The sequence below is a fragment of the Thermobia domestica genome, chromosome 7 (assembly GCF_964235325.1).
Source record: "Thermobia domestica chromosome 7, izTheDome1.hap1.1, whole genome shotgun sequence".
Lineage (NCBI taxonomy): Eukaryota > Metazoa > Arthropoda > Insecta > Zygentoma > Lepismatidae > Thermobia > Thermobia domestica.
Window position 1 is genome coordinate 191,406,364 of NC_137460.1, and position 23,627 is coordinate 191,429,990.

The following is a 23,627-nucleotide window of genomic DNA, read 5'->3' on the forward strand; positions in this document are numbered from 1 at the left end:
TGTCATTTTTCCCACTCTGCACAATCATTTCTACTCTACTCATTCCCTTAGCATGCTCCAACATGTCAGCAGTCTTGCCAAGTGGCAAAACAATCCCACAAAACAGGAAATTCGTATCAGTGACAGAAATGCGGGATATTCCCTTCCAAATATGTAGGACACAAGACAGTTTTCTTTAAAATATGTACCATGATACAACTTTTGAATATCTATCTATCTATCTATGCATATCTGGATGTGTTTGTATGCATTATTTATTTGCGGGAAACATTGAATCATATTGGAAAATTTTATGTCTAGGGACGGGAAATTTCCAATCACGAACTGGTAACACTGCCTGTCAGAGTAAATATCAAACTGGGGGGACGAATGTATATTTTGATAAATATACCAAGACCAACAGTGGCGGGCTTAGCCTGGGCCGGGGAACCAAGGCTCCCAGTTTTTTTGAGTAATAAAAAATAATTTAAGATATTATTTATACATTTTTTAAAGTTTATAGTAAATTATCATAGTCTGGATTCTGGCTGTCCCCCACTTTTTACCTTCTAGATCCGCCACTGAAGACCAATATGCTCATCACTAATATCAAGCTTTAAATTAATTAGAAATCTAGTAATAATACTTTGTTTACCTTTAAAAAAATAATTAAAATATTGATGGGTCAAAAATGACCCTATCTTCGTAGGAAGCGTTTTTTTTCAGTATCTTTGCTGGGCGAGTGTTAAAGAAAGCCAATGGAACAATTCTCACTGATACAGATAGCGTCTTGAATAGATGGGAAAATTTCTTTGACGATTTACTTAACACGCAGCCAAAAATTAATGTTCATGGAGAAAGGATAATGCACAAAGCAGAACTCTATATTCCCCGAACAGAAATAGAAATCACTATAAAAAATTAAAGGAACACAAATCTACCGGTTAACAAGAAATTCCAGCTGAGTTTAATCTTAGCAGGAGGGGGAAAAATTGTGGAACAAGACACACAAACTCATTCTCCTTATTTGGAACAAGAGTGGAAAGAATTAATCATTGTTCCAATTCAGAAGAAAAGCGACAAAAAGGATTGTAATAATTATAGAGGCACCTCTCTTCTATCAACATCCTATAAAATCCTCTCAGACATTCTATTAGTAAGAGTGACTCCAAATGCAGATGAAATTATTGGGTATTATAAATGTGGATTTCGGCGAAATTGATTAACTATCGACCAGATATTTACCATTCGACAAATACTCCAAAAGAAATGGGAATACAATATCCCGGTACATCAATTATTTATTATTTTTAGGAAGGCCTCCGACTCGGTTAGAAGGAAAACATAGTTAACATTCTTACAGAATTTAGAATACTGAAAAAGCTAATTTGATTAACTGTGTTTAAATGAGTTCCTGAAGAATGTCCTGAAGCAAGGAGATTCGTTGTCGCCATTATTATTCAACTTTGTTCTAAAATACGCTATAAAGAAAATTAAAGATAGTAACTAGGGCCTAGAGTTGAATGGTATTCAGTAGTTTATAGCGTATGCTGATGTAAATTTAATAGGGGATGATAGGAGACCAACAGAAAGAAATACAGAGGTTTTATTAAACGCTTGCAGGGACATGAGTTTAGAAGTAAATGAAGGGAAAAATGGAAGTTCGCCAGTATCGTAATACTGCAAATTATGGATGCATCAAAATATCAAATAATACTTTCGACAAAGTGAATACTTTAAAATATCTACGATCAATATTAACAGAATCATATTCACACAAAAATCATATTCACGCAGAAATTAAGTGTCGACTGAAAGCAGGAAATTCAGGTTATTACTCAGTTCAAAATATTCTGACGTCATGAATTCTAAGGAATTTGAAGCTTAAAATACTCGTATATACAACAATAATCATGCCTGTTGTGTTGTATGGTTACTCTGAGGGAAGACGCGCAGATTGGAAGTATTTGAGAATAAAATTCTGGGACGGATATTCGCATCCAAGAGAAACAGGAATGGGGAATGGTGGAAACTTCATAACGAGGAACTGCATAATTTATACCGTTTACCAAACATTGTTAGGATCATCACATCTAGGAGGCTCACGTGGGTAGGTCATGTAGCCAGAATGGAAGAAAGTAGGAACGCTTTGAAAGTTTTAACTGGAAATCCAATCAGAAAACGACCATTAGGAAGACTTAGGCGCAGATGAGAGGACAATATTAAGATGGATCTCTCAGAAATAGGAATAAGAAGTAGAAACTGAATCCAGTTGGTCAGGACAGAAGTCAATGGGGAGCTTTTGTGAACGGGGTACTAAATCTCCGGGTTCCATAGGCCATAAGCTTAGTTAGTTGGTAAGTTTTATTTATTCACATACATTACGCTGCCATATACATTATACACACCAATTCTGTAAGCCAAATTACTAAAAATTTATATTCTAATTATTACACATAGATAGTTGTTTATATTAACACATTTTTTTTTTTAAAGTAAAGTGGCTCATTAGATTAGATAATGTGTCTATGAAACACTGCCGAAACCATAACACTGATGTTTATTAAAACTTGATTTGCTTTGGTCAGATTTTAGTTATATATATATAAAATCCATCTGTTCAAAATCTGCCATACAACGATTCAAGTTCTTTCGGAACTCGTCTTCAGATATATTAAAGAATTACATAAGGGATAAAATAACTTGATATGAAAAATATTGTTAGTCTTATGTGTAAAAAGTTACGGAAATTTAATACAATAATTACATATAGAACGCTTCCGATAACTCAGAGATTATCTTCGTCGAGTCATTTTGCTTGAAATCTAAGTAGACAGTATCTTAATCACTGGCACGTCACCTACATGAATTATCGGTTATGAAATTAATAATAATTACAGAAATAAATAAATACATTCTAGTAAACACAGTAAAGAGGATCACGCGAAATATTTCCATCTATGAGGCATGGATGGTTACCTTTAAGGGTCACGGTTACCAGTTAAGATACTAACTGATTAACTGCATTAACAAACTCGGCTGAGATAATTCCTCGAGGTATCTACTGCAAGAAGTTCGCTTACATGCATGGGATATGGACTGTACATAGCTACTGTTAAAGTTGTTATCCGTTAATATATTAATAGATTGATTCCATTAACGAACTCGGTCGAGATAACCTATATAGCTATCAACTGCTCATTGACATGTATGGGATCAGTCTGAAGATTAAAAAGTAGTGGATTGTGTGTCTAAAGCTTTATAAGGAAATTAGCTGAAATGCCCTTTCTTCGCACAGAAAGTAGATTTATGGAAAATATTTGAATCCCTTTCCCTCAGGATATGCATTTCATTGAGAACGTAATTAAAATACTCATAACATACTCTATCTTTGGCATATATTTTGAATTCTTCTGCCCCACTGGGATACGCCCCTTAGTCAATGTGACATGATAAAAACCTTGAAGTAGGAGCTATGCTCCAAGATTCATTTCACTTTAGTATGTCGTTTCTCGTGATGCGATCACAAATAACACAACGTCTATTCAAGTGTGACAAAAAAAATGTTCCATTCCTTGAAATTGAAATTTTGGGAAATGCTCGGTGATCTATCTGTTTATTTGTGATGAATTTAAATACAGATTTTCATCTTTCTATCTTGATGGGTTGATTAAATACTCTATTTATCGCATTAGTTTTGAACTCCATACCCCTTTAGGGTACGCCCTTTAATCAAAGTAGTAATTGAACCATAGCTCAAGGTAGATACTAAGTATGTTCCAAAATTCATTTCAATGTTTTCAGCAATTTCTCTGTGACGGGAACAGACAATATCGCTTTCAATGTGGAGAAAAAGAAATAATAGAAAATGTTTCTTACTTCTTAAAGTGGAAATTTTAAAAAACCGTAGGAAACGAGTCCGCTCATTTGTAATGAGGAGTTTTTAAGCCGAATTTCATCTCCCTAACTTCAGATATTTATGAGGTGTTCTATTCTTGGCAAAACATTTGAATCGTTATTTCACCTTTACTTCCCTTGGCACAAGTATTTCAAAAGAATCCCTTTCTTATTCATTCCTGTCGTAACAAAAGGAAATGAAATAAAATCTTTGAGTTTTACGTCCCACGGTTATGCCGGTTACGTAACAAAAGGAGTTTTCTGTTCAAGTTTCACGTCTCTACTTATATTGCATGGACTGAGTTTTCCGTGAATGGCTTTTATCCTTCCATATAATTGTACATATCCTCAAGTGGAATTTTCGAACACGCTGAAATACGTGTTTGTCCTATTTTTAATTATGAGTTTATATAACGAGTTTCAACCTCCAACTTAAGCGAATTCTCACACTGAACATTTTCTCTATAAATAATAAGAAATCTTAACCTTAAAAGAAACTGTCACCCTTATCCTTTTCAAAAGAGGAATTTTCGCAAACGCTGAAATACGTATCTAATTATTTTTATTTTAGAGTTTGTATACCGATTGTGACACCACCAACTTCAGCAAATCCTTACAATAAGTACTTTTTCAAGAAAGAAAGAAAGAGAAATTTGGATCTATAGTAATGAATGACCATCTTTTCCCTTCTAAGGTGCGGAATTTTTCAATATTCTGAAACGCGTGTGCCTTATTTGTATGCTGAAACAAGTTTTGCTTTAATTAGAAAAAATAACATTATTTCAATAAAGAAATTGCTGGTTTTTGCAATCTTTGACCAAGTTCAGTATTGTTTGTACCAGTATGAAAATAAGATGAGAGAGAGAATCCACAGAAAATTGATATGAGATTCACAGTAACCTGGATCAACTCTTTACAACTGTTTATAATAATAATAATAATAATAATAATAATAATAATAATAATAATAATAATAATAATAATAATAATTTATTATTGAAATATCTTAACTAGTAAGTTTTCGTATACCATCAAGTACACCATGACGAGTTAGTGTGCACATGCAGATGAAATAGGTACACAGATCTTAGATTCCTGTTATTGGCCACGAAAGTTGGGGCTTAGACTCAATCAAAAAAAAAGTCTAAGTTTGATGATTATCTACTGGGAAACCAAGTTCGGCACACCATATTTCATCTATATATGCATACTAAGTTCTTCAAAGTGTATTCCATGGGGTTAACATCGAATGAGCTTCAACGATGGCATACGATATATACTACAGGGTTCCTACTGATCTGGAGAAATATATTTCTCTGACCTTTGGCAGGAAATTCTCTGACTTTGATGACAGGAGTCGGAATGACGTTGACATATAAATAAGGAATAAATAACGGTGAATATTTATATATGAGAACATTTATTCTATAGAGACAAACAATAATCAATTGCTCATATGTACATTCCACTTACCCATGAAAATCTGAGCAACGCTCCATATTGTGATCATTAATCGTTGGCTAAGCTGATATTGGTGTACAATTAATGTTAGAAAAAATATATTTTATAAAATTTCCCTGACTTTCCCTGATTTCCAGTCTTTTTACCTGAGTTTCCCTGACCTGCACCATTTTCCCGGAGTTTTCCCTGATTTCCCTGACCAGTAGGAACCCTGTACTACCGTTATGATTGATTCTTTTTAGAGAAATCAAGTGAAGGAGAAACATAAAATAGCTACACCTCTTACTTTGCTCTCGAATGGCCCATCACCAAGGCGTTGAATACATTTTCATTAATTGGCATTTGTTTCTCTTTCATCACCTCTAGAATTTGGGTGGCACCGTTGATGTCACCTTCTTGGCAATACCGAGCGATCAGCCGCTGGTATGTTACTCGGTTCGGCTCAATTCCTTTCTTTTCTAACTCTGCTAAAAACTCCGTTGGAGAAAATTTGTGCTCATTTTCCAGATATACACGCAGCAAGGCATTGTAATGGCTAATATCCATTGGAACACCTGAAAAATAAAATAGCATATAGAATAACTTTGTTACCACTGTTCCAAAAATTTACACGAGTTAGACATGAAAAATGAGTACTATTCCGATGGTCATAATGGTTGCAATATGTTAACAACTATAAGAATAATAGGCTCGTAATTTTAATTTTTACACACTTTCTTGAGTATAAATGAAATAAAATTGTACGTATCTTGTAAAAATTGTTATAGATCTGTAAAAATTCCAACATGATGAATATACAGTATCTAAGTCACAAGATGGAGTCAAGTCATAGTATATTGTAGTATTTGGGATACTCAGACCATTAGGTATAACTTTATTTGGAGAAATAAGGATTCGCATTTGTATCCGAGAATGTTTAAAGAGTGTTATGCTCCCGATACAAAATTAAAGTAATTATTAATCGTATACTTAAGCACAAAATTCTTGATCTAGAAAAATCTGAAATGTAAGAAGTACTTAACATCATTTTTTTTTTTAACGCAATAATTTCTAAGTAAGAGCTTCGTTTCACCCCGTCCCCTTCCCATTCAATTAGTATACCTTTCTTCGCCTTTAAGTTCTTTACGTCACACGTTATTTTCTATAATCGGTTCCTTAGTTTTTTGCTCGCTTTTATTCGTTTTGACGACATTTCTAGATGCCTTTAACATACCCATGATACTTGAAATACCTATTACAAGATGATTTACTTTTTCTTGATGCACTTATAAAATCCTCTAACATGTTTTTAACCAAACACGTATTTATTGGAAAACTTTGTTATTCCCCCCCCCCCCACAATCCTCATTACGAATTACCAAGTTCAATTACTATATTCCAAAAAAATTTGTTGAGAAATTCTTGATCTTAAGTCTAATTCTTGACTTTCTCTCTCCATTACAGTGTATACGTTCATGAGTTGCTAAATGAACAGAGTTACTAAGTGAATCTGATTTCCCTATATTACTGCCTCAAACTTCTCTCTATCCATTTTTTTTTTTTCGGCGAGCGATTTTCAGAACACTGCAGCAGGTTTTCAAACCACACCTGCAAATCTGCAGAACTACAAGAAAAAAGCAACTACGAGCTCTCATTGAGTTTGAAAACGCTGAAACTTTAGTTGCGACATACTGCGGCAAAAGTTGCAATGCATAAAAGGGTCCTGAACAACCGATTGTTGAAGGTAGGACCACAAAGGAACCAAGAAAGTTCAGTCGCTTTTTCACCCACCACACTCGAACATCTATATGTCACCTAGGACGTACCTGAAGACCAAAAATAGTTCCCATCAGCAGCGACGACCTTCTGCCAACATTCTGCAAGGCCATTGATTCCATCGCGGTTGAACTTGGTGGGCCGTTAAGCAAAGAAAGTATCAAGTACATTTTGCACCTCTACTAGGGATTTGAACTGGCGTCCTCTAAGGTGACTGTTCAAGGAATGGAACAGCTGATAACCGGACGGTACAAAGTCCGGGGAGAATGGAGGATGCAATAGTGTTTCCCATCCAAGTCGCAGAATGGTGTCCCAGGTCATCCTAGCCACGTGGGACTAAGTGTTGTCCTGTAACAGGAGGACCCCGTTGCGATTCAGGAGCTCCGTGGCTAAGCGGTTAGCGTACGCGCCTTTGACGTGGGAGACCGGGTTCGATTCCCGGCGGGAGCTCATGTGGTTCGGATTCCACGTTAATCAGTAGGTCCATCTCATATAGCCTCGCTGCTGAACGGGACGTTAAACTCAAAATCAACTCAACTCAACCCGTTGCGATTCATAAGTGCTGGCTCCAGAGTTTTGAGTTTTTCTTGAACACGGCTAAACTGCTGACAGTACACAGTTGCATTGATACTCTGACTAGCTGGTAGCAGTTCCCGATACATGATGCCGCGAGCAGTCCACCAAACACACAGGAGAAACTTCTGGTGCAGTGGTGGTTTCGCTGCTTTAGAACCGGTTCATGGGATGCTAATCAATGATGACGGCGCCGTGGGGTTTCGCACAGGACCCACTTCTCATCACATGTCAACATCCTGTCAAGAAATGGCTCCTTCCTCAGACGAAACAGCAAAGAAAAACAGGTGTCTGCTCGCGTTGCCTTCTGGCTCGGAGTCAAACCGAGCATACCCGTAGACGTGCAGATGAGCGGGAAAACCTAACATGTATTCGTAATTGTCTTCCAGGACCCACACCTAACATTCTATTATTAGGAGTGGGGAACGTTCATAATATTCAGCTGGCTTCTAGTCTTCACTAAGGGAAGTGTGAGGAGTGCGTCGTACATTCGTTATATCGTCTATCTTCTTCCCTGAATATCTGAACATTTTGCGGGACTCTATCCTCCAGCAAGATAAAGCGTATCCCCACAGTATCAGAGCAATCCAGAATTCTCTAGTCGGTATACATATATCTTCTACTTTGGGCTATTAGTCTCCAAACCCGAGTTTTATCAAGCACGTATGGATGGTGAGGGGACGGCAGATGATGACAAGTAGGGGTCCGGCAACGACTATCGGCTGATTACACCAAGATCTACATTGAGTGATGTACACCATATCTCAGTCAGACATTCACCATGTATATGACAAAGCACCAGCTCGAACAGCTGTTTGCGTGGCCGCTCGGATGGTTACATGTGATATTCAGGTGTGTACCTTATGCTTAATGAGTAACGTTTATTTTTTACTTTTTGAACACTATATAACACGTTCAGGGCGTTCAATGAGCGTAAACTATCATCTGAAATTACCTTGGTCTTCTGTATCAACTTTGTGTCGGACTCGTAAAATCCTAGTAAGTGTTCTTAAGTGCGACTCCACCGTTACCATTTGAAGATTTTGTTTTAAATTCAGTATGAAGACAATGCTGGTCAATACATTAGTATCCGACAAGCAGGAGATCTGGATTTACTTGACTTTATTCGGCACAGTTACGAGTAGGGACAACAAACAGAAATTTATGTTCCCATGTGCTGTATTGTTGAGAGATTAAAGTTGGTCTCTGTTCGGTTTTGACCGTAATCAAACAACTGAAGAGAAAAGAAAGTGTCTTCAAGTTATTTGCAATATTCACAACATTAGTAGCTGTTGACGAAGGAGACACTAGGTCGATCAATGGACAGAAGTATAGTATGTGAACGAATTTATTTCTATATATTTCTATCACTTCGTCTGTAATTTCGAAAGCAAGTGTGTTCTAAAGACTTTCCACCAACCCATACGGAAGATGAAGACTAAACTACAATAATGACTTAATTATATCAGAGTGCGTTGAATATTCGATGTAAAGAAAATAAGGTTTAAACAATCTTTCGATTAAAATAATCTTACAATGGAGTAAGATTCTCTGATTATGAACCGAACAGTTTCTCTATACGTAGCTAGCTCATAATTTCCGATAGCTCTTGTGTTCCTTACAGCGATGGAAAGAGCGGTCATAAAACAAAGTTCTTCAACAAAGTGCAATTAATTTAGTAATCGTGTCCCAAGAAAGCTTTAATAATTGACAGCTCATCATTACAAATATACCTAGGTAAAGCTCTTTGCCAGTTATGCCTTTCTTTCGTGTGGATACCGTCAAATACCTTAAGTGACTGTGCTATTTTAAAGAGGATATTAAGCGATGATCAAGAATATGTAACCATTAACCTATCTGTTTTCGCATCTTCAAACACTATCATGAAAATAAATTCACGAAAGTAGGAAAAATAAAGGAGTGCCCTGTCCTGTAACTAGTAGAACAGAAAACGTCTTTACCTAAATTTTCCAATGTGTTCCATATTTGTTGAACCAATCCTGTTCTCACCTCCGGTGTCTCTTCTGGAACTAAGTTTCCACAACATCGTATAACAAGTAGTGATTGTGAAGTAGTCGCTGACCCTAGAATACAGTAAACTGCTATTAGAATTCATATTATTTCATATGTAACAACTAATATACACGACAGTCTAGAATTGGGAGCATGTACCAATATTCATCGCTACTGTCTGACACATCGTTTCATTTTGACTTTTGACTGACTCCCAGAACTGACTGGAAGTCTAACGAATTTCAACGAGAAAAAGGACCTTAATGCCCATAAATTAAAAAGAAAGTGAAAAAAAGTTACTGAAACACTTGCACATTCGAAAACACTTACCAGGAACAGTTGATTATCTTCATTTTCTACAGAAAATTGCAAAATATGACAAACATACAATAAATATAAATCAATTTCATATTATTATTATTATTATTATTATTATTATTATTATTATTATTATTATTATTATTATTATTATTACTGCATATTTTAGCAGCGTGACAAGGAAATTATCCTGCTTCATTCAATTTTATTTACATTATGTTATATATTATTTCCATCTTTTATCTTTTTAATATCATATTTATTTTACTCTTCTTAATGTTATACTTTGATACTATACAGTATACTGTACTTAGTGTTTAGAAGTAGTTCGCGGCACTGGAATGTATATTATTATTATTTAAGTAAATAATAGCGATTTTAAATCAGAAGCTATAAATTACTGAACATAAATGCAATATTGCAAAAGTTGTTTCCATTAGATGAATAGAAAGACATTCACGAGTAAATACAAAAAGATACTACAAGAACAGTCAAATGTTGACATCTGTACACATATTTTTTGTTAATTTGTTTAAATACTCTGATTATATTAATTACTTACCAGTTAAAAAGTTCACATGAAGGTAAATGAAAGAAAATTTATTCTAGCTTATGCTTAATCAGATTAAATAGGAAATGGAAATAAGGGGAAAAGAAAAATATTAAAACACACACACAAGACTAAGTAACATCAGATTTATCTCCACGATAGCTTCCAGAGATCGATTCTTTCATAATAATTAATCATCCGTCTCCTTTAGCCTACGCGGCATAACCGTGAGTTATTGAAGATTTTATTCCATTGCTTCGTATTTCTCATATAAATGCCTAAGCGGTTAGCGTACGCGCCTTTGGCGTGGGAGACCCGAGTTCAATTTCCGCCGAAACTTACGTGGTTTGGATCCCACGTTAAGTTCTAAGTCCCCGTTTCATATAGCCTCGCTGCTGAAAGGGGCGCAAAACTGATTCGCACTGTAACACCTTTCTAAGTTACTCTTATAGTATTCACATACCACTCTCTGACAATTCCTGCTGTCTTTACGAAACATGTAGGGAAAAGCAGAAGCTTTAGGAATAAATTACGTCATAAACGCGCCCTTATAAGTCAGAGTAGAACAAAGAGAATTTCAAGTATCTGGGAAGCATTTTCACGAGACGCTTACTGCACCAAAGAGATCAGGTCAAGGAGTGCCATTGCTAAAGAAGCCTTCAACAAGAAAAGATTACTCTTAACTAACAGGCTCAATATTAGACTTGAGAAGAAGTTGGTCAAGTGCTATATATGGAGCATTGGACTGTATGGTTCAGAGACTTGGACATTACGGGAAGTTAGAAAAGAAATATTTAGAAAGTTTCGAAATGTGGTGTTGACGGAAAACGGAGAAGAGAAAATGGACAGAGTGAGAAACAAACAAAGATGTTTTAAAATGGAAAGAATGAGGACACCTTCAGCCAGCATCCTTCGTAGGAAGGACAATTAGATTGGACACATGTTGCGAAGAGCCTTCGGTATCGCACTCCATGCTCATGCTTGAATTTCATCCGATTTCTAATTCATGTTTCTGTATAACGTAATAAATAGATAATAAAATAACTTACTAGTCAATCGAATTTCTTCCAACACGTCCTCAAGTTCACTAAGAGAAATACGCCCCGACCGGCGGGCATCTTCATCTAAGCGATGGAGTGTCTGTTCGAGAGCGTTGTTTTGAGCTCTGTCGGAAACCTGTTGGGTTGCGAAATTTCTGAAAAATAAATAAAAAAATAAAAACTTATTAAGAATAGGTTAAGCTAAAGAACACAATTATTTTCGTTTCGTATAAACTACAACTTCAGAATAACCCACCTCTTTAGTTCTTCTTAAGAATATTTTTCGGGAGCTGACAACCATTCTCCTGTGTATAAATTAATTTTAGGAGACTGACACTAACCCTTTAAGAAATTCTCATTTCGATAGAAGTCATCTCTCTGCTTCGTACTCTAAGATCTTCGCAGACAATGATAAAGATTATGTTAATGTTTGTTTAGCTTAACTTAACTGCCACTCTATACGCTGAAAAAATTTAGTAAGTCAAAAGCTTTGACAAGAATTAACTAGTACTGATAACAATACTTTTCTCAGGTCATACCTATTTCGGCTTTCTTGCTTTTTCTTATCGCTCTAGAAGTAAAACTCAAACAAGAAAGAAAGAATGGGGGTATTATTTTGCGAACAAATAGCGGACGGTTCCGTGTGTTATCTAATTCAATACACAGACAGGTAAGTTGAATATGATAAACGAACATAATAAAGTATTATTTTACATAAGTAGAAGCTTTGCTTTGTATATCCTTAAACGCAAACTATTTGCTGAGCACAACAATATATTCACATTACAAAACTACATACGTGGTACAGTTTGGCCAACTAACACTTTGGTTTCATCAGCACACTTGGTCCTTTTCAGATTATATTTTCTTTTGACTGTGTATTATTATTATTATTAAATAGTGTACTAATTTCTCTTTATGTCTAACGTCGAATTGTTAATCACTGAGGTCAGTAATCACAGAAAAAAATTACTACGGTATTTTCTATTTACTACTACTACTAATAATATCTATGAGTGTGCCGCGAAAATTCAAGTTACACCCGTAGTGTGCCGCAAATTGAAAAAGGTTGGGAAATGCTGCTGTAACTGTTTAGTAAGAGCGAACGACTGTAACCTAATAGGTCATTGGAAGGAACAAAGAAATGAAAAACAGAACATTTTTTCGTTCATTTGGCAAAGAACTGATACTAGATCTCTCATTTGCCGACTGTTGCATTACACTGAATTCCAAGAAGAATAATTCTCTCGAACAGTCATGGCATTGTGTGAAAACTAATTATTGCTATGCCTGAATAGAACTCACTGTTTTGGGAACGTAGTTAAGAGTTCAAAAATTACTCTACTACTTTGATCAGTGTCATAAAGACACATATTTACCAACCTGATATTGGTCATTTATTTCAATACTGTTCTTATAAAGGAAAGAAATATTTCAATATACTGAAAATGAAATGTTACGGTTGTACAAGTTTTATCTACTAGTTTAATGACTTCGTTTCTCATGTTTGATCAAACTGTCTGTAATACTGTTTATCTGTGGTTTTGTATAGCATGTGTTGCATAGTTTACCCCTTTGCACTATTCTTTAATTCTAACGATGATCAAGAACTTCTGCATGATACCTTCCCAGCTGACTTGCTGCGCTCCTTTACATATTCACAGATATTTATTTACAAAACAAAACGAGAACCGGTAGCAAGAGGATCACATACAATTTAAAGAAAAAAAAAAATTCAAATATTCAACTGGATCACGAATCGAATATGTCTCCATCTTACTGTCTATGCTGACCACCATGCTATCTAAAGGAGCGCATATTCTTTATTCTTCAGTAGGGATGTACCGATACCACTTTTTCACCGATACCGATACTTTTGGACACATTTCTTATATATTGTCAGGAATTTTCAGAATAATGAAATGATCAACATTGTAACAGGGTATATTAGATATAAGGTCAAAATTTGACATACAAAGACAAAAAGCAGAATTTCATATTAGGTTCCACGCAAAAAAATATATTTCCTCTAAATCTAATCCAGTTCATATAAAACGAACTAAAAAGCAGCATATACTTATATAGTGTAAACTTAATTCTAAGAGTCTGTGATTGATATTTAGAGTGATAATGTACTTTGATAGTTGCATTGTATTTACTAGTCTCTATTACATACATAATGCAAACGGATACTACCGTTACAAATTTTTGTTTAGAAAATTATGCGCGCTGAACCAGGTGTTGCTGTATACACCATAAAAAGATAAGAGGGTTATATAAGCGAAGCAGAAAACGATAAAATTATTTATTAACTTTGGAACTAACTGTTTTTAACATGTAAGTAGGAGAAAATAATGGCAAAGTGGGTTTCTTCCATAGCATTTTCTTCTGAGTCGAAACATGTCTCGTTTGGGATTTAAATTACGGGTCTGCTATACTGATCACGGGCGCCCGAAGGGGGAGGGCAGGGTCGGGACCCCGCTGGCTCACGAAAATGTATACGTAATATAGCAACCATGGAGTGTCCCCTTCCCTAGAAAGTTTTCTTCGGGAGCCCATAATCCTGATTTAGGACCTTTGACTTTTCTTTACCACTATTTTAGCATCGAGGGACTAAAAATATCAGTTGAGTACGAATAGTGTAAATCAAAGGCATACACATGCATAATCAAATCGATTATACAATTGATAATAATTTAGATCAACTTTAAGCCGAGAAGAAATCGACGAAATATAAGTGTCACTGTTAATATTAAACAAATTGAAAATAGTTCGGAAAATGTATCGGTAAATATCGGTGTCCATTTGCCGATACCGATGCTCCCAGAAGTGGCCGATATCACCGATACTGATATATCGGTACATTCTTACTCTTCAGGTTGGTGTTGACACTTTAGACCATATTGGTTGTACTGCAAGACATGATTTTTGTACTAATAACCACTAACTTGTTTTTAAAATATTATATACTAGCTGAAAATACCCATTCTTCGCATGGGGGCTGTATTTGGAAGTTAACGCCTGTGGGATTATCACTATTCATCTCAGTCAGCGCAAAAACTATGGATTTGACACTAATACCGCTCATTTCGGATTATTTTTACATGTCTCGGTATCCCCCTTCCCTTAGTGACTCCCGGCCCGCAGCCGAATGGGATGAATTTGGAAGTTAATGTGATCGGCGACGCGAAAACTATGAATTGGACACTGATTACATTTTCTATTATTTTACTTGCCCCGGTAAACGCCCCCTGGTTTGAATTTTGAAAGAAAAAAACGCTTTGTCTTGGTCTGGGGCCTGGATCAAGGTACCCGTGACCCAAATTTGGCAACTTTCGGTTCACTCGTCTGGTCCCCAGGCCGCACACAGACAGACAAATAAACTCTTTATTTTATTTATATTAGATTAGATTAGACAATGATGATTACTAATCGAATCATTACTTTAAGATGTTAACTAACTAACTAACTAACTAACTCTATGGCCTATGGAACCCGGAGGTTCAATGCCGCGTTCACAAAAGCTCTCCACTGACTTCTATCCTTAGCTAACTGCATCCAGTTTCTACTCTGTATTCCAATCTCTGCGAGATCCATCTTAATATTGTCCTCCCATCTGCGCCTAGGTCTTCCTAATGGTCGTTTTCCGATTGGTTTTCCAATCAAAACTTTGAAAGCGTCTCTACTTTCTTCCATTCTAGCTACATGACCCGCCCATCTAAGCCTCCTAGACTTGACGACCCTAACAATGTTGGGTAAACCATATAAATTATGTAGTTCCTCGTTATGAAGTTTCCGCCATTCCCCATTCCCGTTCCTCTTGGGTCCGAATATTCGTCTCAGGATCTTGTTCTCAAATACTTTCAGTCTATGTTCTTCCCTCAGAGTAAGTGACCATGTTTCGCAGCCATACAGAACAACAGGCATGATTATCGTTTTGTATATTTTAAGTTTCAAATTCCTCGACAGAATTCGCGACGACAAGAGATTTTGAACCGAATAGTAACACGAATTCCCTGCTTTTAGTCGACATTTAATTTCTCCGTGAATATGATTTTCCTCTGTTAATATTGATCCTAGATATTTGAAAGTATCCACTTTATCAAAAGTATTATTTAGTATTTTAACGCATCCATAATTTGCTGTATTCCGGTCCCGACGCACTTCCATGTATTTAGTTTTCTCTGCATTTACTTCTAAACCCATGTCCCTGCAAGCGTTTAATAAGATCTCTGCATTTCTTTCTATTGTTCTCCTATCATCTCCTATTAAATTTACATCATCAGCATATGCCATAACCTGGTGAATACCGTTCAACTGTAAGCCCTGGTTGTTATCTTTGATTTTCCTTATAGGGAATTCCAAAACGAAGTTAAATAATAATGGCGACAACGCATCTCCTTGTTTCAGGCCATTTTCGACGTGAAAGCTCGTGGACAAAAAATTTCCTACCCGGACTTTACTTTGGGATTCATTTAAACATATCTTAATTAATCTAATTAGCTTTCTCGGTATTCCAAGTTCTGCAAGAACGTTGTATAATGTTTCTCTCCTAACCGAGTCGTACGCCTTTCTAAAATCAATAAATAGTTGATGTACCGGGGTATTGTATTCCCACTTTTTTTCGAGTATTTGGCGAATGGTAAATATTTGGTCGATAGTTGATCGATTTCGTCTAAATCCGCACTGATAATCTCCAATAATTTCATCTGCATATGGGGTCAGTCTTGCTAACAGAATATTTGAAAGGATTTTATAGGATGTTGACAGAAGAGAAATGCCTCGATAATTATTACAGTCAGTTTTGTCGCCTTTCTTGTGGATTGGAACAATGATTGATTCTTTCCACTCTTGTGGCAATTCTTCCTTGTTCCAGATAAGGAGAATGAGTTTGTGTATCTTGTTCCACAATTTTTCGCCTCCAGCTAAAATTAACTCAGCCGGAATTTCATCTACACCCGGAGATTTGTGTTTCTTTAATTTCTTTATAGCGGTTTCTACTTCTATTCGGTTGGGTTCTGGAATATACGGTTCTGCGGTGTGTATCTCCTTTTCTCCACGAACACTAGTTTTTGGTTGCGTGTTAAGCAAATCGTCAAAGAAATCTTTCCATCTATTTAAGATGCTATCCGTGTCAGTGAGAACTGTACCGTCAGATTTCTTTAATATATAAGCACGAGGTTGATAGCCTTTCTTAAATTCGTTGATTCCCTTATACATGTCCCGTATGTTTTTATTTTTACTATTATCTTCAAGTTCCTTAATTTTAGCTTTCAGAAAATCGCGTTTCTTTGTTCTAAAAGTTTTGGAAGTTTCCCGCCTGATATCTGCGAAATTTTGTGTAGTCATTTCATTCGGATTTTGTAGCCAGCGTAATTTTGCCTGTTTTCTCTTCTCTGCTAGTTTTATGCATTCCTGGTCGAACCATGGTTTGTTCCTACGTATTTCCGCGTGTCCCAATTTTTCTTTTGCTGAAATTTTAATGCTATCTCTAATTTCAATCCAGTTATCCTCAACACTAGTGCACTTCGAATCTTCTAAAGCCGAAAATCTATTCGAAACTTCAATCTGATATTCCTCTCTTACCTGGCTCTCTTCTAATTTCTTTAAATTGAATCTCTCCGTTTTCGGACAATGAATATTACCTTTATTCAACGATAACCTCTCTCGTATTATCGCCGCTACCAGGTAGTGGTCAGTGTCACAATCAGCCCCTCTAAATGACCGGACATCAATTATGCTAGATTGCCTTCTTCTATCTACTAAAACGTGATCAATTTGATTATGTGTTTTCCCGTCTGGTGATGTCCAAGTGTATTTATGAACGTCGCGATGTGGGAATTTTGTACTCTTCACGATTAGGTTTTTGGATGTTGCAAAGTTCACGAGTCTAACACCGTTGTCATTACTTTCCTTATGCAGACTTTCGTTCCCTATAATCGGTTTGAAAATATCCTCTCGTCCTACCTTCGCATTGAAATCCCCTAATAGAATTTTCATATGGTATCGCGGGAGTTGGTCAAATATCCGTTCCACTTCTTCGTAAAAACTGTCTTTTATATCGTCATCCTTATCTTCTGTTGGGGCATGTACATTTAAAACAATAATATCACACCACCGTCCCTTAAGAGTAATAAAAGAAAGTCTGTCAGTAACAAATTCAACCCGTTTAATTGCTGGTAATATACGTTTATGAACGAAAAACCCTGTTCCTAACTGGTGATTTTTATTTCCTTCCCCGTAAAAGAACGTAAAATTTCCGGAATTCTCAGATCCATTTCCTTCCCACCTAACTTCCTGAATTCCTACTACGTCCATCCTGTGTTTCTCTAACTCCCTCGTTACGGATTTTAACGCGCCTACCCTATAAAGACTCCTAATATTCCATGTTCCAAATCTCATGTCCATTTTCTTTTGCTGAGGTCGTGCCAAGTTATCAGTCCTTGTCCGAGGCTTTTGTGAATATTTCTGAACAAGTGCTTTTTTTTACAGGATGAGGTTGTTAGCCCTACCCAAACCCCCAAGCTGGAGGACCACTCCTAGTCGGCTGTCCGCGACTGCTTATTCAGTATATTCGCAGCTAACCTCTATATCTAGAGGCCTTCTCCTCGATCCGCAACCTGAGGACGCGCCATGCCGTGGTGATAGGAACCCACGTTACACGGACTTTAAGATGTTAATCTTAGGAAAAATGTGCTGCACTTTATCTTCGTATACTTATTTACGTAATGCATTTTGTATTGTAGAAGTATATTGATCAAATTTATTGTTTTTATTTCTAGACATTTCTACACGATTTCGTCTGTGTGAATCTAAAAACGTGTTATCCTTTGTTGAATATATGAAGAATACAAAAAGAACTTCCTTACAGTATGCACACACGTAAGACCCCAGAAGCTGCCAGCTACTACATGTTTCTGCTCTGTCCGGCGAAACTTCTGGTAAGCTTAGCTAACATTTACACCACTTTGTTGCCCAATATAAACTTTCTCGATTATTTTTTGTTTCTTTTCGTCAGTTTTCGCAGCGGGTTTTTGTGCCATCTGTCCAAATTTGAAGCGAGCTTTCCCTACACAAAACTTGTTCCACATATTATTTCCTTCTGCACGGGGCGAGGATTATTTCTTGTCACGGTTTCTACCCTTTGCACTGCAGTTCTACTGATTGAGAGGATCTGCTCATACGTATCTTCATTCTATGAACTCAATGAAGCCAAAACACAACCGAGTATCGTCTGAACCGGCAGGTCAGATTGCTACTCTCGTTTCCGCCATGATTGTTGGCTCGAAACATTGCGATGTTAGTGGCGCGGAGCGGGCAGAGTGGGTGTATCGAAACTGTGACGTATGACTTCACGATTTTGTGGTATGGGCAGCTCGTCTATTTTATAACATCATTGATATTTATAGGGTCTAATGAAGCCAAAGTGAATAGTTGGCGGAACTTTTATACATTAATAATATTTCCAATAAGTGTATTGTTTTGCTCAGCGAGTAGTTTAAATCAAATTTAATTTTATAAAAACCAAAGCATGGATAACGAAAAATATAACTGTTTTAGAATAGTATGGTTTTCGTTTATTCGTACGCTATTCTTTTATTTCACGCACCCAATCCAGTAGAATTTATTTCTTAGAAAACAACCATCCTTCTCTACGTAAATGAACTTGTGAGTATGTTCACACTCCTTGCTTATTGTGCGCTCACAAAGAAAATATATTTTTTTCATGCTGAAAATTTGCCATAGGCTGGTTTGATAGCAACAACCATTTCTATTTTATTCATGATATTAACATTGCAAACTATCCTGTATGAAGTGTCGAATCTGTATGTAAGCATCACTAGCTTTCTTTGTTTGTCTGCTGTGGAACTAAGGAGTGGGAGCATCAACCATAGAAGAGCTGATACTGATAGTACTCTACTAAGCCGACACGTAGATTAAAGGAAGAACTTAATAGAAGTTATATTTTCATTATGTTGTTTCAGTCCTCATGAATGCGAAAAACTTACAGATATCCTACTGCTGCAAAAGGAATGCTAAAGAAAGAAGAAGAAAAAAAAGACAGAAAAAAGAACATAAGAAAAAGGAATGGGATCTGATTCGATACTAAAACGTAATTCCAATATATAACCTCTCATTTACCCACAGGTACTTCTACTTTTTATCATACATTGCGCTTATCTAACTCCGTAGTTACAACTCAGACAACCTTGCTGCGCTCCTGTCCTGACTCAGTTTGACAGCACTTGTGCTTTTTAGTGGCAACCTAGCACAAGTTGCTTTGTGTTTTCAAGTAAATTAGTGCTTTACACACACTAGTTATTATGCTGTATATACGCACGCTATGGTTACAATCAACCGTTCTAAAATCGATCTGCATCTATTATTACAATTCATTTTCTAAGAAAGACTAGAAGGTAGTAAGAGTGCGTTTTCTGCTAAGAGAAGTTTATACTTCATGAATGTAAAAACGGCCTTGTGTGGTAGTCCAGCTAAGGAAAGAACTTTTTTTCGTAGCCTACGTTTTGTGCTGGACAAACACAGTATGGGTGGGTTTCCTCGGGGTTCTCCCGTTTCCTCCCACTTTCTTCATTTTACCATTTCATTCATTTCGAATCATCACCAAATCCTTTAGCCTAGCCGGCATAACCATTGGATGTAAAACTTAAAGATTTTTTAGCCTCCGCGTTTTTTCTAAGTTTTGATGTTCCAGTGACATGTATTTCGCAGGGATTCCGAAACCAATCTCCTCTAAATATTTATTCACATAATACTATAGTCGGGTGTTCTTATAGTGCAGATTTGAAGAGTTAACTGCTGTATCATCGGTCCAATTTTAAAAAATTTATCAGATGAATTGGAAAATTTATTTCGGTTTATGAGGTACAGTGAGTGAAAGTCGGGTGAGGGTAATAGCTGAAGTTAAGAAAATACTTGCTTTTAATGCTGAAACTGGCATTATATGTAAATGCGAAAGGGGCTATTTGGCGGGAGGCACACTTGTTACGATTTATGGGAAAGGCATTGCGAAAATGGTGCGTAAATAATAAGATTGCTACATATCGTGAGAGTTTTATCGGTATACAAAAATAAGGAGTGTCAGTTGTTGAAATTGCGTGAAAGCAGGGTTGGCAAAAACCATGGTTTTTATTTAAAAAACCAAAAAAACCGGTTTTTTTGTTTAAACCAGGTTTTTTTGGTTTAAACCAGGTTTTTATGGTTTAAATAATTTGCTCTATATATTCATATCATATATGGACAGAAATAAGTTTGTTTCGCCTTGATGTTATTATGCAACAACCGGGTTATGCTGGAAGGGGTCTCATAAGCTTAAAGCGGAATAAAAACCGCTTCTCGAGTTACATCCGAGAGAAATTGTCCTCCATTTGAACTCGGAACCAGGACTAATTGGCCGCAAATGCGATACGTCTGCCGACTGACTCACGAAGGAATCCTGATTTAAAAAAAAAAAAAAAAAAAAAAAAAAAAAAAAAAAAAAAAAAAAACGTTGTACTGATCTTTACATGCTTCTTAATATAACTGTCAAGAGTCATTTCGGAAGGACAAAAAGATAAACAGTTGCACAAGTGAAACCATTACACAGAATTACATATGAACAATTTCAAAGTACTACGGAGTAAAGAAGAACTAATTTAGTTCAAGTTAGTTAACAACGACCTTTATTGGTCCAAATTAAAGAAATACACCGACTTAATCTGCATATCAATAAGAAAAGTGAATAAAGATACGAATTATTTGAGTCCACTTTGGCTCAGACTCACTTATACATAAATAGATACCAAAGATACTTATTTCACTAAATGCCTCTCCTGGGGTCTGTATGACCCCCCCCCCCACACACACACAAAAAGTACGCCATTTTCTATGTATTTTATCAATAGTAAACATTGAAACGAAACAATATTTAAAATTTTTCTTCGATTGCAATTACATAACAATAATAACAACTACAAAAAATCACAAAATAAACATTTATAAACTTATATAAAAAAAAGTTGCTTTTGTAGTATAATCTTTTTGAGTAATGAATGAGGAATTTAGGTCTAAATATAATACGAATAATATACGGGAGTGAAACGTGATAACCCACAAATGTGTGTTCATCAAGATTTTACAAAAACTTACACTTTTACGAACATTTTTTTTTTCTTTCTTTTGCTTTTTGGTTTAAACCAGCCAACCCTGTAAGGCATGATTTTCTAAACAAGTGAAGAAGTTGTCGTAAGTGTAGTAACGAATCGAAACTGCAGAAAAGAATATCTAATCTAATCTAACCTAATTCAGTACCTTTCGCTACCATTTTAGATGGCATTTAGTATCACCCCCACAGCTGTACAACATATAAGCCATGCATTTAATGATATATGGAGTGTTTTCCAGTATCCTCGTTTATGCGTATACCCACCGCCGCTGATGTGCCTTCTCCCTTCGGACGCAACTCCTCGCTACAGCTCGGTTCCCCATTCTGCGCTCCTGCCCTGACTTGGTTAGATACTATTCCTGCTTTTTAGTGGTCACCTAGCATAAGTTCGTTCGTGTTCTATACAAGTTTCTATGCCATATGTCCGCACTGTACTTCGAATAATAATCACTACAAGTGTGCCAGTCATTATCTAGCATTTTGGGAAAGGAACTAAATAATATTTTCTTTTTTCTCGATTTTCAACTGGTCCAGCCAACAGCAGTAATGCCGGTTGGAAACCTAAGTAGGTAAGGATTTACTACTTGCGTTATTTCTGAATAGTGTGTACCTCTCAGGCAAGAACACAGGTTCCCCTTTTAACTTAGTTATAATAAAGACTGAAAACAACGTGCCGTGCGGGTCTCTAACCCGCCTACACTCGCTCGGCTATACTATGTGAATTAAATTTTTGGTACATAAAAGAACCAACCTAGCTATTAACCTATATGGGGGGAGCGTGTGTTCTAGAACCTGTCTCAAAACTCAACATTTGGAAATATTAATTTTGCGCAGTAATACAGGAAAATATGTCTGGTGAGGAGCAAAGAAAGCATAAAAAAAAAAGAAATGGCAAGTCTTTACTTTGACTCCAACTGTGACTTTAATCGGTTCTTATAGGTTTAGTAACATTGTGGCCCTTGTACTTATAGTATAATTCTTAACTTCGTATAGTAACATTGTGGCCTTTGTACTTATAGTATAATTCTTAACATCGTATAGTAACATTGTGGCCCTTGTACTTATAGTATAATTCTTAACAGAAGTCACAGTTGGAGTCAAAGTAAAAATTTGCCAAAGAAATATTTGTGATTAAGAGTAAAGAGTGAAAGACGGAAACGAATGAGTAATTCTAGGTAAGATGTATTAACGTAATAACTAAATAATGCTTGAAAAACGTTTAAATAAGTATAATCTGGGGCTGTTATCTGTGCATGATTAGGTGAAAATTATTTTAATTTATCTTAATTATTAACTTGAAATTTTAAACAATAAATAAATGATCAAGTGCGTTAACATATAACCCTTGCACTTGAAAACTATAGTCTTAAATCTCGCATTTCGATGATGGACTAACCTGACAAACGAACTATCCGGTCTCAAGGTATGCTGCACTAAAATATTATCCCCTGGAATCCTTACTGAATTGAAAGCTAAGTTACGCGCCCATCCGGTGAAGAATCTCATAAATTTCCACGACCGCATGAGGTTCGCCATGATTACTTCTTCTTCTTCTTCTTCTTGTGCTATTGCTACTTGCCGTAGCGATAATAGCCCTCCCGACAATTATAGACGGTGTTTTCAAAAGATATAGATGATGAAATGAGATGAATCTTGGGACCGCGCCAAGGTTGGACGACGACAAGCCTATACACTTTTTATGTCCAAGCTTGTCGTTGGCCAACCTTGTCGTCAGCGACCCAAAATGAGATATGTCAAAGCATATCGGGGTCGACCCCGACAAGCCTGGACACCTTCAGGAATGTGTCCAGGCTTGTCGTCGTCCAACCTTGTCGTCAACGTCCCAAAATGAGATGTGCCCAGGCTTGTCGGGATCGAC

The 23,627-nt window shown here is 36.4% G+C and overlaps 1 protein-coding gene across 1 annotated transcript in view; it reads right to left on the bottom strand.

Annotated features, from left to right (window-relative positions):
* Positions 1-23,322, bottom strand: part of bsf (bicoid stability factor) — a 127,729-nt gene extending 104,407 nt beyond the window's left edge. The window contains exons 1-4 of the mRNA XM_081765691.1: positions 23,145-23,322; positions 11,596-11,741; positions 9,627-9,749; positions 5,624-5,891 (exon numbers count right to left, since the gene is read on the bottom strand). Of these exons, the coding sequence (XP_081621817.1) occupies positions 5,624-5,891; positions 9,627-9,749; positions 11,596-11,741; positions 23,145-23,284 (677 nt within the window). The 5' untranslated portion in view covers positions 23,285-23,322. The remainder of the gene's footprint in view (positions 1-5,623; positions 5,892-9,626; positions 9,750-11,595; positions 11,742-23,144) is intronic.
* Between the last annotated feature and the right edge of the window lie 305 nt (positions 23,323-23,627).